Consider the following 14670-nt stretch of genomic DNA (forward strand, 5'->3'; position numbering starts at 1 on the left):
GATTATCACACTTTGATTATTGGAGTCCCTAAAAGCTGGTGCGCGTGATTTGATTTACTCAAACGCTGCTACTTTGATTTGCTTGAGATGTTCAGTTCTTCAACGTAGGATGTATTTTTCCTGTTCAGTCTACATCTGCCCCCCGAGCCGCAATGTCTCAGTCTGCTGTATTGGCAGTCAGCGCGGGAAGCATCACTTAGCCATTCTATTGGCAACTAGAAGCAGAACATTAGTTGTTTTTCCTAAGACAGTCTTTGACCAGAGCCTTTGAAAAGAAACTCTCAGAAGGAGCTACGCGAGGTTCTCCGTAATGGGGAGCGTCCTGGCCCTTGCCTGTCTGGAAACCAAGACCTCAACACACTCCTGGAAACGTAAGAGCAAGGACCAACTCATTAACCCAGGCAGCTTCGACGAGCTTCACAAGAAATGTAAAGGTGGGTGTTTGAAAATCAGTGTAAGCAGATTCCCAATGTATTGTAGATATCCCATGTGGGATGGAAAGAGTAACTAAGTATATGTTATTGTAGCAGATGTATACATTACACATGTCTGAATAAATGAAGGTTGCGCTTCCCCCATGGGGGAACGTTCCTTACGTGCGCTGCCGGAATTCCCAGTGGAAGACAGTATTCACTTTCAATCTTTGGTAGATATCAATTTAAAATGAGTTGTTAAGGTTACTACTCCAAATATTGCATTTGATATACGTCCAATTGCAACCACTTTTTGTAGATGGCATCATTTAAACTTGTCCTTAATATGACTGGTCATCACTTGTTTTTATGCATCCCCAATGCTTTTCGGGCTCATGTCTGCCCTTCATCAGGGACCAACTTTCTAGAAAAACAGAAGATGTAAACCGAAATAAAAATGACGGCCTTGCTGTAGAATGAAACTATCACCATGTCCTCGGTGCACTGTAACCTCACGTGACCACCGTCGCGTTTCTTGGCAGATCCAGCATGTTTAAACAAACATTGATGGTGTTGGTGTCTCCATAGTAATGTGGCGATAGAACAGACACTCATGCTGTTACATTGTAAAAGGTCCCCAGTGATATCACTATATGTTATTATTATATGAAAACAAATCAATGTGACTGTATAAACCTGTAGGGAGAATAGATTATGCAAGACATGTTCTTCTATTAAACAAAGTGTGTGTCTTTACATGAACAACCGCTTCACCCCGTTTTCCAACCAGTATTGTTCTTGGTCATCGGATAAAGAACGGGTTATGCCGGCCAAATAGTGTCAAACAAACAAATATTGTGTGAATAAATGAACCATTCCGATATCATGCGGTCTCTGTCTGCCATACCCTGATGCTCAGGAGTAACCTTTGCGGGTCCTCCACATTGTAAGGAAGTGAGACTTACGGGAAACTCAGTTGCTCGAGACTTTGCGTCCTGTTCAATAACCGTTCGCCGTGCATGTGTTCACTCAAAAGTAATATTATCGACATGGAAGATTGACTGCGGGTGTTAACCCAATGTGTAGCCACCATCTTAGAACTATAAAATGGTCAACTTGCAAGTTACAGTTAATAGTTAAACTTAATAATAGTACCAACATTAGTATAACATTTAACTACTGTTAAAAAGCATAATAGGAAGAATGTAATATTGTAAAATAACCAGTGTGTGTCTGTCATCTCAAAATTATAGAGTGTTCACTGCTGGCAATGTAAAGCAGAATAGAACAAGTGAAATTGATTTATGATGCCTATGGTTTTATAACATTCCAATGAAAACACAGTGATGTTTAGATATGGCCATTGATTAAGTGCGTGGAACGAAAAACATACTAGAGGTCAACCACGGTATGTGTAACAATATTCCACAAAAGTGGTAAATCTTTCACAATAAAAGGTGCGGTGGAGAAGATAAAGGTGGGTGGGGCAAGGGGAAATGGGTGGGGGGAGGAGGAGGGGGAGGGGGATAGGGAGGGGAGGAGAATGTTGGAGCGGAGAGGGAAGAGAATGGCAGTAAGGGAAACGCGATGGTAAGTCAGCTCTGTGTGTATGAACTCTGGGATCTTGTAGGTGTGATTATAGCAAGTGTCTACCTTGGATCAACACAGAAAAAAACTGTATTCAATACAGTCATTTAAACCATGTGGCAATAGTATGTTCAGTCTCTTTATCCAATGTGTCTCTCGTTGCAAGAGAAACTTTCGATTGTCTCTCCCTTCTCTGAGGTCGACCTTTTTTAAAACCATGAAGTGTAGTTGGCAGATGTTGTGATTCAAAGACGTGAAGTGTGTGACTATGACTGACTTAGCATTCTTGGTTCTTATGTTGCTTTTGTGCTCATTGAGTCTTGTTTTAGTCTTTCGTTCTGTCTTCCCTATAGATGCAAGACCGCTTGGGCATTTCAATATGTATATGACGTTCTAGAAGTCACAGGTGGCTGTGGTGAATATTTTGATTTTGTTGCCTTTCAGCAGGTGATTGATAAATTGCCTTTGATAATGTTATTACAGTTGTTGCAGTTGAAACAGGGAATTGTTCCTTTGTACTCCTCTTTTTCATTGTGAACCACTCACTCTCTTTGCTCTTAGCAATTCATTAAGATTCCTGCTTCTTTTGTAAGTAAATAATGGTTTGTTTCCAAATATTCCTTTGAAGTCAGATTCTATTTGTAGCATTGGCCAATACTTGTGTATGATTTTCTTGAATCCAGCGCTTCTAGTAGAACATATTAGATACTAGAACTATTCTGTTGGATTTAACTTGTCTGGTTTGTATGGTCCGGGATGCCTGCCACCCCTTCCACCACCAATCCCAATGGTAGGAGACAGACACATTTTTGAACTTTTTGGAAGGCAGGGGGGCCTCGCGACCCCCCCGGCCGTATTTATTAAAAACATGAAACAAAATTTAAAACTTTAAATTAAAACGTTTCATTTATCATGTACAAAATTCAACTTTCCATTACACTTGATGTAGACAGGTATCCAGGCTAACCTTAACAAATCTCTAATACAAAGATTTTCCTAACCGAGTCTAACATCATGCATTGCATACGAATTTTGTACATCCTATCGTTAGGGGCCAACGGCAAGGTCTTAACCGGTGTCAGATCCCTATCAACCAATTTCCGCCCTCACGTATGAGTGGCGCATGCGCAGAGGACTTTACCCTCGTAGCCATCCGTAACTTCCCTTGTCATGGGGGCCCGCTTCCACTCGGCGCCATTTTAAGGACGTCCAAGTTCCCGTGCGGGGTAACCGTAAGAAGGACAGCGTGGACTCCCCCCCTTTCTCCGCACTACCTTCCGCCGCAGCGGATATCCGGCCCCCGGGAAATTCGTGGGAGGGGCATATGGCCGTCTCCCCCTGGGAGGGGCCTATGGCCGTCTCCCCCTGGGCGCTTCCATCCATAATGGGTGGCGCCCCCACTAGGGACCTTGAAATCACTGCTCACCGATCATGACCTTACCGCCACAGGCCAGATAGTTGACTGACTATCTGGCCCCCCCACAACTCCTATATGTCATGTCTCCTCAATCCCACTAGCCAAGCTATCATGTTTCCTATCAATATATAATTCCCCACCCTGGACATGTGTACCCCATCATCTGAATAACAGTGGTCCCCCCAGATGCACCCGTGAGGTATACTTTGAAGGTGGTTAGATCGAAACAATTTCTCAATTTTATTGTTGACCCTCTTTACCGAATGGTTCAACGCTGTCGTGGACAACCCACCCCTCCATACCCTCCTCGGAATCATGTGTGACCAAGCTATTGTTCACCCCGGGAGTGTCTTTGCTAACCAACTAACTGCTGAAAGTATGTGTTCGATTAATGCCCGTCTACCCAACCTCACCAAGTCATTGACCCCAATGTGCACTATGACTACTGATGGCAGTGACCTGTGCCGCCCATTCTTCCACAAAATTTTGCAGTTGGTCAATACACAAACCGCCCTTCCCATGGAAGGACACCCTGAAACCATATTCCTCAGATGTGTGAATCGCATCACCTGCCCTGAATATGTCGGCGGCCCGTCTCACGTATGAGTGGCCCACGACCCAGACCACTCGTCTTCCATTCCTTGCTCTTGAAGTGGTGGTTAGCTGATCCCAGTTTCCGCCCTGCGTCACAGGCTCGCGAAACTGTAATCCAAACAAAAGACAACAAGCGTGAGTGCACTTCTCAAATAAGTTACAACATGTGCAACCGCACATAACGTTTGAAACAGTCTGATGACCATCTCCCCATCTGTTTAACATTGTCTGCATGCAGATCCCCGGCCGTCGCTTCTGTAGCGGCCCCTATCCTGAATGAATGAGTTCCAAAATCACTCGGGTTCAAGCCCGCAGCTGTGATCGTGATCGCCAGCACCCTTTGGAACTGAAACATTGTTAACGGGGTGCCGTCAGCATGCCGCAGCAAGGCCCCTTCCCACGTCGTCACCCTTTGCTTTAGGTAGGCCTCAACGTGCATCACTGGACAACAGGGACTACCCGGAGCGTGCTGCAACAGCATGCTACTCCCCTGGGCCTCCTGGTCTGTCTTTGACCTGGCAATCGTGATCAGCAGGGAATCCCCCCTCACTTGCGTGTGGTCCCTTTGCAGACCCCCCTCGGTATCCCTTTTATTGGCAGCCACCAGTTCGCCTACCCGCAGGGCCCCATAGAACGCTGCCCGGAATAGGACAACCTCACTAGGTGAGGAGCACGTCTCCCCCAGTTTAGCCAGCAAGGCGGTCAACCTGTCAAATCCTATCGGATGCCTGGTATCCCTTTTGCGCCCCTCTAAGCGCCGCCAACCGCGCAGCGCCTTTCTGACTATAAAAGAGTCCGTCGGGTCCCTGATCCCTTGGAGCTGAGCCATAAACGATATGGCGGCCTTATACCGACTGGCGGTTGCCGCCGACCGGCCCTCCTCATGAAGTGCCACTAAAAATTGGGTAAAGGACCCCTCCTGACCCCATATATGCTCCCAATCAGGGCACAAAAAGGCACAGTAAGAGTGGAACGCCCCTTCATAAGCTTTCCTTGTCCTGGGCACTAAACTGGCTGCCATGAGGTTTTGTAGTCCGGTGCGCCGATTTGCCATAGCGCTTCGGGAAAGGGCGCTGCCACTAGCTCCGCTGAGGGTAAAAAATCCCTGAATGCCTGTATTTTGAAACGAGAGAGCGCATCAGCTGCATTATTCAGTACTCCCGGCACATGTTTTGCCCTGAATTGTACATTTAGCCTCAAGCATTTCAACACAATTTCTTTCAACAATCGCAATATCCACTTGCAGCGTGCTGCCTACTGGTTAATGCACTCCACCACAGTCATGTTATCAGATCAGAATATCACCGAGTGGTTACGGAACTCTTCTGGCCAGGCCGACAACGCTACCCAGATCGGGAATAACTCTAGGAAACCAATGTTGCTCGTCAAGCCACTCGCCTCCCACCATGCTGGCCACTTCTGGGCCGACCATCTGTTACCAAGGATCGCGCCAAACCCCACACTGCCCGCAGAGTCGGTCCATAAACCTAACTCTGCTGAGGAGGCCGGGGCTTTGCTCCAGACTACCCGGCCATTGAAATCCGCCAGGAATGCCAACCAAATAAGCATGTCCTGGCGAACCTCTGCTGACAGTCTCCTGCGATGGTGCCCTTCCTTGAGGCCAACCATGGCCTGGGCAATGGATCGTGAGAAAGGGCGAGCCATCGGTATAACCCTCAGCGCAAAATTCAGCTGTCCCACTGTTTGCTGCAGTTGATGCAGTGTCACCTTGTCGTTCCTAAGACATTGTAGCAAGGAGGCCCTGAATTTGGCGATCTTCTCTGCCGGCAGACGGAAGCAACCCTCCACGGAGTCTAGTTCAATACCCAGAAACTCCAGGGAGGTAGTTGGCCCCACTGTCTTACCTGGCGCCAACGGAACCCCGAAACCCCGCATGAGCATGCAAAATTCCTGCAATGCCCGTGCACAATCCAGAAGCCCGCCGGGCCGAGAAACAGGAAATCATCGAGATAATGCATCACATGTTGGTGCCCTGAGGCCCTCGAGAATTCCCACTCCAGGAATGAGCTAAACATTTCAAAGTAAGCACAAGAAATTGAACAACCCATCGGCATGCACATATCCATGTAGTACTTCCCCTGGAATGCGAAACCCAACAAGTGCTGATCCTCGGGATGCACTGGCAGTAATCTAAATGCGGATTCAATATCCGATTTTGCTAACAGTGCCCCGGGGCCTAGGCGATTCAACATGACCACTGCGTCATCGAACGATGCATACCTCACACTGCAAATGCCTGCATCGATTGCCTCATTCACGGAAGCCCCCCTTGGCACAGACAGATTATGTATGAGTCTGAATTCGCCCGGCTCCTTCTTGGGAACTACCCCTAATGGGGAACACACAAAATTGGCAGCTGGTATCTCACCAAACGGTCCTGCAACCCGCCCCAAGCGAACCTCTTTTGCAATTTTTGTGGTGACCACAGTCGGGTTGTGCGTAACGGACAGTTGGTTCCTGCATATGGGGGCTCCCCGAAAATCACCTGCCGGGATCCTAAAGCCATACGAGAAGCCGTCCCGCAGGATCCCGGCGGACACATGATCAGGGTATTTGCTCAGCCAGGGAGTCATAGCCAAAATATCCACGGGTGATTGCTTATCCATTCGGGCCACCGTGTCAATCCTGCTTGGTACCCCCTTTTCCCCCGGTAACATTGCCTCTGGATCGGCAGCTAGTTTCGGGGTGGGAGGTGTTACCACAACCTGAGCAGGCATGCCTGAACCTACATGTTCCCTGCGGCCTACTACACGTTCCCTTGTTAAAACCCCAACATACCCCTCGTTTGTTCCCATTCCCGCCCGATCTAGACTGAGTTTCTACCCCGTGGGCTGGTCGAAAGGGCTGTGGGTGCCTCTGCTGGAAAGACCTGAAACCATTCGCACTCGACCCTGCTCCTCCCGCCGGGCCTGGGTGAACTGCGCATGCCATGATACCGTGTCCAAATAATCCAAAGTCAACGATTCATTAAACTCTTTCGGTTTTCTAAACAACACATCGTACCCTTTCCATGCGTCCCCCCCCATATTTCTTATGGAAGCCCGTGATCCTGCTCTGGTAGCAAGCAAGGTCTCCCAACAATTCTAGTGTTCGCTCACCCATAATTGCAACAAACACACAAAAAGCCCTGATCCAATTCATCATAGACTCCTCCACCCTGAATTCTGCCATTTTTGCCCTCCATTCACTGGGGTGCAACCATTCCTTCTGGGTTTTGGCATACTCTAATTCACGATTGTCCGTCAACAATGAAAACATATTAATATATTTGTTTACCCACACCATCTCTTTCGTGGACATCGGAACATGTTGTGCCAGGCATTCCCGGCTTGAAGGCACAGCGCCCTCCCCCATTATTGGGAGCGGCCTCTTACCATTTTCCGTCGCACCTCCGGTTGCGTCCGTCGCCTTATTCTGATTCTCGACCGCGGCCGTGTTCGTCGCCTGCAGAGGAGTAGAAGGTACATTCCCTGCCCCATAGCCCCTTGCCTGCCTGAGCTGGTCGATAATTTGCCTGGCCTCCTCAACTGGATCTTCCGCCGCCGCGGGTCCCCCAGCTCCCTTCTTCAACCAAGGCAATACCGCCGCTAGGTGCATAGCCAGTTCGGGGGGTACCTGTTCCTTATCCAGTGGTGTGATAATCACAGGGATTGGCAATCCCCCATCCGGTGCGGGCACCGGACTGGCCACTGGGATTACTGGGACCAGCGGAACCTCCTCCGGGACCGGGGCCTCGCTAGGACCCCTTTTCTCTTTCTTCTTCTTCCCCTTGTCCCCCCCTGGAGTAACGTTTGGCAAAGCAGGCCCAACAATCCTCTTAGGTCTCCCTGAGGGCCCAGCCTGAGCTTCCACTTTCTTCTGGAGTTCCGCCAAGCTGCGACCCATTCGGTCCACCTTACCAAACTTCCTGTCCATTGCCGACACTTTGTTTACCAGTGTGCACAGCATCTGTTCCATCTTGGAGCTCTTCCCATTCTTCTTCCCAGGCATATCTGACGTTCTGTTGTCTCTCCGCCTGTTTTCCAGCAGCTCCTCGGATCCCAGATACGCCTCGACGACTGAAACAGAAAACAACGATTACTACGTTAAAAAAACTGCTCCTTGTTCCCTTGAGGGCTCACGAGCAACGAGTGGTGCAGCCTTCAGAGCGCGGGAACAAGAGGACGCCTGCCTGGACCCCCGCGCCTTTTAACTTGCAGCGGGAGTCGGGGCGGCATCCCCCTCCCGCCCGGAAGTGCACGGACTTCCGGGCGGGTGTGAGGAACTCCTTCTTAGGCGGCGGGGGCGTGCTCCAACCACGCCACTTTGGGCATACCAGCCCGGGACACGCCCCGCGCCTGTAAAGGTTTCCCGGGCGGTCGGGGCACCCGGCCATACGTTCTGGGTGACTGAGAGGTCTCCCCTTTCCATGAGGTTAGTAACTGCATCTAGGTAGTGCCCGATGCTCTAGTTGCTGCTTTGTTTAGAACTTCCGCTGGGTAACCCCTTGATTTGAAACATTCAGTCATATCCCTCATGTTGATTTTCAATTGATCTTGATCAGACACAAACCCCTTAACCCTTAACAGTTGTGTGTAGGGTAAATGAACTTTGATAGAGGGTGAATACTGTTAAAGTGTAACAGAATATTTCGATCGGGTTATTTCCTGTGTATCCTGGTTTATAACTCCTGGTTTCTTATGAAGATCGATACATCCAAGAAATGTATAATTTCATTACTGTTGTCATAGGTGAATCCAATGCGGTCGTTAATGCTGTTCAAGACTCAATGGCTAAAATCAAATCTTCTCTGGTACCATGCCACAGTACAAAGATGTAGTCAATGTATCTCAGAAACGTAACAAGTTTGCTCTTCCATATATCATTGCACAGGATATGGATCCATCTCAAATTTATGCATGTTATAAGACCATAGGCACCATGAACCAATTTCGCCTGTTCTAATCTGCTTTATTTTACCAGCAGTGAACACTATAATTGTGAGATGACAGACACACACTGGTTACATTACATTATTACATCCTTCCTATTATGGTTTTTAACAGTAGTTAACTATTATGATCCCCTGGTGCTATTATTAGGTTTAACTATTAAGTTTAACTTGCAAGTTGAACATTTTATTGTTCTAAAATGGCGGCTACAAATTGGGTTCCTGTAGTCCGTCTTTCATGTTGATAACATTAACTTCAGAGTAAGCACATGCATAGCAAACAGTTAGTGAACAGGATGCGATGTTTCGAGCAACCGAGTTTCCCGTAAGTCGCACTTCCTTGCTATTTGTAGGACCCTCACTGGGTTAGTTAAACTTACTCATGAGCACGAGGGTATGGCAGATAGAGACCGCATGATATAAGTCTGGTTAATTTATTCACACAATGTTGTTTGTTTGAAACTATTTGGCCTGCATATCCTGCATGTTACCAGATGGCCAAGAACCATGCTGGATGGAAAGCAGGGCAAAACAGTTATTCACGTAAAGACACACAATTTGTTTAATAGAAGAACATGACTTGTGTAATCTATTCTCACGACCGGTTTATACACTCACATTGATTCGTTTTTATATAACAATAATGAAGGAAAGTGGCTCTATATATACTGGACCAAAGTAAGGTGCAGTGTGTATAGAGTCCCTAGTGGTTTGGCAGAGGCTAGAGTTAGATATAACCTTACTCTCTAAAGTGGTAGCGTGGTCGAGCAGTAAGGCAGTATCAGAGGACAGTGTAAAGCATTTGTTGTTCAAACCCAGTCAGCAAATGGTCTCACACACTCAAGAACTGAACTCTAGGCCAATGGTTTTGTATCAAAAGATATAGTTGTTTTATTTTAGAACCAACAAGGTATCAAAATATACTTTCTCAGGATGAGTTGCTTTAGTTAAATACTTTTCAAATAGGCAATAGACTTTTTGAATGCAATAGTTACAGTTTGTTGCAATAGGCAACACAATTTCAAACACAATGCAACATTGAGCTCAATGGGAATTCTGGTTAAATGCAATTAGTTACTTTGTAGATTACTTGTCTAACCACAGGACTGGATCCTAGATTCAGTCCCGGGACATGAGCTGTAAACAGTTAAATAAAAGCGTTTTGGTTACAGTAGTGATTTTTAGGTCTCGTAGCGAAAACACAGCCAGAGATCTTTTGTTGCGGACTCTTCTTCCCAGGAGACAGCACCTGGCCGCGCGCATCTCGCAAAAGGCGATCGGCGCAGGCCACGCGCGCGCAAACGCGCTCGCGTGTCTGTCTCCTGGGAAGCGCATACATACACAGGCACACTTCCCCCTGCACGCATGCGCACACACACGAGCGCACATACACGCACGCACACATACAAAGACCCCCGTCGCGCACACACACACACACGCTCCCCCGTCGCACACACACACGCTCGCACACACAAGCGCACCGCCCCCCCCCCCCGTCCCACTTACCGCCAGTCCGGTCTTTCCCCTCATCTCGTGCACAAGCTGCGCTGGACACCAGTTTATGCATCCCCTCTCCTCGCGCGCCACAGTCCACGTCCTACGTCATAACTTCGGGGCGGGGCTATCGGTTGGGGGCGGAGTCCGGCAAGGCGTGGCGCGTTAGAGCTTTGGGATTGTTGTGGCGTCACCAACCGGCGCCGGACCGGAAGTAGAGGAGGCGGCCGAGCTGTGGCAGGTTAGATCCCATGGTGCGCTTTAAGTTTCCTAGTTACGGCTAGCCAGGAGTTTTGCTTCCGTAATTCTTCGAATAAATATCGGCTTTCGATACCAGTTAATCTGTAATTAAGCACAGTTTCGGCAGTAGAAAGCAACGCTGGAACACAATACTATGTGTCATCTTTCTTTTGATATCCGTGACATGTGACATATTGTCAGCCCCGGACTCGTCTCCCCACAGGGCAGCTTTTAAAAATCAGGCAATGTGTAAAAATCATGTAAATAGTTTCCAGCCGGGATCCGGGGTCCAGCTGGTGCCAACTGGCGGAAATCCCTGAAATGCCGCTTATCAAATTAAATTGTATTTTTGACGCTGGTTTCAGCAGCAAAAGAAATTATATTTTTTGATTTATTTGGTTTTGCAGTGAAATGAGTACGGATCGGAGGATTAAAAAGAATTCTAAAGGCTAAAATTATTCTGTTTTCCGGTCGGACCCGATGTTGGTTTGAGGGGTACCCCGCCCCTTCCTCTGCAGCCAGGTGCACCCCGAGTATATGGGTGGTACTATAAAATGAACAGAATTCTTGTTTTCCCGTCCGTAAAGGGAAAGAGAAGAGATTGATACATTTCCTGCATGGTTGGGGCGGTTGACATTTTTCTGATCTAAGATCCGCTGTTCTCCTCCCTCCCCCAGTTCTCAGCGATGATAAATATACGGAGGCTTCAAGGCACTGCTTCGCCCCCCTCTCTAAGTTCTCTTGTGATGATGGGACGTGCCGAGGCTTCAATGCGCTGACCGCCCCCCGCCCGCAAGCTCTCAGCAATGAAACATATACTGATGCTTCAATACGCTGTCCCCCCCAGCTCTCCACAATGAAACATATACTGAGGCTTCAAGGATCTGCTTCGCCCCCTCCCCAAGCTCTCTTGGGATGATGAGATCTGTGCCGAGGTTTCAAGGCGCTGTCTGCCCCCACGCCCCCAAGCTCTCACCGATGAAATATATACTGAGGCTTCAAGGCGCTGTTTCTTCCACTCTCTAAGCTCTCTTGTGATGATGAGACATGTGCCGAGGCTTCAAGGCACCGTAGTGGTGTGTACCACTGAAGCTCCCTCGCGGTGCTGCTGTGCTCTGTGTCTCACACAGGGACCGAGATCCTGCACAGAAACTTGCCCTCCTCTGCCTCGCCCCATCCTAACCAAGGCCTCTCTGGGCGGATACGCATTTATTCGGCCTTTTCACAGTTTTTTAACCCAGAAGCAGCTGATATCGTTTGCGCTGAATTTGCTTGGTGTTTCGGTGCTCGTGCTTTGAAGTGGTCCCCCCTTCCCTGTAGCCACCGCCCACCCCCCGCGTTACCTCGGTGATATTTATCCCAGTTTGACTGAGTGAACCATCGGAGGCGGATATCCGCTGATTTTTGCTTATATTACGGCTGCCGGCTTTAAAGACAGCATCACCGCGCGATAGGTAGAAGAGCCTTGAGTGGGCGAGGCCTGGGTGACCGTCAGTTGGTGGGGGGGTCACGGAGAGACGCCGAGACCCCCCCTCCCAAAAAAACAAACCCTTAGTTATCCCAGGGAGGTCAGTGAACAATCCCTGTGGACTTTAGTGTGGAAAGAGCCCTTCTCGGGCTGGTCATGCACTCTCTGCAGCCATTTCCGGCTCATCGTCCCTTGCACCGTATGATCTCGGGCTCCCCGGGTGACCGTGTGAGAGGAGGCGATATGGTGGGACACAGGGTGGGGCAGTCTGTATCTACAATTCTACCTGCACCCCTTCCCTTCCGGGCTCCTAGAGCTGGGACTCAGTGCACTAGGCGCTGCCTCCGCCTATCAGACCCCGGAGCCCATGTCTCCCGGGTGAGGTAATTTTTATATTATTGTTCACAGCGGCATATATTAATCTTATTATTAAACCATATACTCTATAATATACAATACATAATATATAATATACAACATTATATATAATTGTTATTCTCATCTGGATTATTAAAATTACCATCATCATCTGTATCACTATTCTTTTTATCATCACCTTATCGCCCACGGCATTGTCATTGTAAATGGCAATGCATTTTATTTATGTGTTTGTTTTTAACCGCATCGCTGCTGCGGCGATTTTTGGGCTGCGCGGCAATTTTTAAAATACCGCGTTACATGACGAGCTCAGCTCGTCATCAGCACACGCCACCTGTGGGTGATGACGAGCTGAGCTCGTCATCAGCATCGAAGGGGTTAAAACAGATAAATACAAAGCATTGTCATTTACAATGCCAATAGGTTAAAACTCTCGCAAGTGCAAGACCTATTGTATTGCTTCCTGTTGCAGTGGAAGAGAGGAGGAGCGGGGAGGAGGAGGAGTCAGCTACAGAGAGCCGTGCCAATTAAAAGAAAGGTGCAGCTCTCCAAAGTTGATTTTTTCAATATTGTTAGATTATTGTAAGCAGCCACTGCTTACTAAAAGCTTACAATATTGAAAAAATAGATTTGGCCGAACAGCAACTTTCTTTTCTTCTTGGCAGCTCGTCGCAGTCTATTTTTTCAATATATTCGTTCTAATACTTCAAGTTAGTCCTGTGGTGCCTTTGCTGTAATTAGGAGTACTGTGCTGCTCTTTGAAGATAAACAAGCATTTGCGAGAGTTTAACCTATTGGCATTGTAATTGACAATGCCTTTTATTTACGTTTTAAAAACCAACACATAAATAAAAAGGCAGTGCCATTTATAATGCCAATGGCTCAAACTCTAACAACTGCGAGACCTATTGCATTGCAAATGCTTGTTAAGGAATATTATTGCATTTTTAAAAGTTAACACTTAGAAACGTTTTCAGCTGAAATTACCAATGTTATCCTATGGAATGAAATTCAAATTACTGGTAAGTACGGTTAAAATTACTTTTCAGGGTGTGTGCTGGCCTACAAGGTGCAGCACTGAGGTCTCTCCTGATAACAGGTGAGTAAATCGGAATTCGTTGTTCAGCTGATTTTAGGTGAATATTGTAAAATTCCCAAACTCCACACTTAAAAGAATTTCCAAGTGAAACCAGTCAATGTTAGCCTATGGAAGAAAAGTGAGTTATCGGCTTTTAGGTAAGAGCTCGACTGGCAGAGATAAGGTTCTGGGCATAGACTCAAGTGTCTCCCAGGGTCAGGTAGGTACAGTTGGTACACCCTTAGCGGCACAGGGGCAGCCGGGTGCAGAGGTAGTTAGGCCCAATGTTATCCAATGAGAGGCTTGGGGCCTTCGGTTGGTGGCTGCTGGCTAGCAGGCCAAGTGGCTGTGGGAGCTGGGCTTCTGGTCACTTGCTCAGGGCAAATGTGGAAGTGGGACAGGACACAGGTTGCACTGCCAGGGGCACTCGGGCGGCTGGGTGCAGGGTGCTTTTGAGCCATCGGGCGCTCAATGTTATTCAATGGAGATCTTGAACAGGGAACAAAGGCTGCAGGCTCAGGGACGGTGGATCTTCTGAAGCGAGCAACACTTCGAGGGGATCTTGGAAGGTAGGTTGGGACCCTGGAGTTGGGCACAGGAGGCCGGGGGGCGCCGGGTGCAGGGGTGTCTTTGGACGTCGGGAAATCTTACCCTCTGCTGGTCGCTGTAGGAGGGGTCCCTGGTTCTGAGTCTGCAGGCGCCGTCTGGGTCGTCGAGGAGGGTCCATGGGCACTGGATTCCAGGTCAGAATCGCCGGGGAGGCGTCCTCAGGGTCATTGTCCACTTGGGCACAGGCCGGGCTCTGCGGGTGCAGAGTGGGCTGGATTCTTGGTTTCTGGCTGGCACCAGGGGTATTGCTGTGTGAGAAGAGCCACTGCTCGTAGGAGTCCCTGTCTCTAAGAGGGTCAAGGCAGGCAGGTCCTCCGGGGTTCTAAAGGTTGCTGTCCGCAGGAAACACCGGGATTTTAGCACGAGCAGGTTCAAGGATCAACAGGCCTGTAGGGCTGGGGCCATGTCAGTTGGTGTCGTCCTCTTGTTAGAAGCTGCACA

The 14670-nt window shown here is 48.4% G+C and overlaps 1 protein-coding gene across 1 annotated transcript in view; it reads left to right on the forward strand.

The window, feature by feature from the left end:
* TOMM40L (translocase of outer mitochondrial membrane 40 like) overlaps positions 1-14670 on the forward strand; it is a 537771-nt gene continuing 523101 nt past the window's right edge. The window contains exon 1 of the mRNA XM_086948535.1: positions 1-434. Within this exon, the coding sequence (XP_086804661.1) occupies positions 311-434 (124 nt within the window). The 5' untranslated portion in view covers positions 1-310. The remainder of the gene's footprint in view (positions 435-14670) is intronic.

Source organism: Lissotriton vulgaris, unplaced genomic scaffold, assembly GCF_964263255.1.
Source record: "Lissotriton vulgaris unplaced genomic scaffold, aLisVul1.2 SCAFFOLD_788, whole genome shotgun sequence".
NCBI classification, from domain to species: domain Eukaryota; kingdom Metazoa; phylum Chordata; class Amphibia; order Caudata; family Salamandridae; genus Lissotriton; species Lissotriton vulgaris.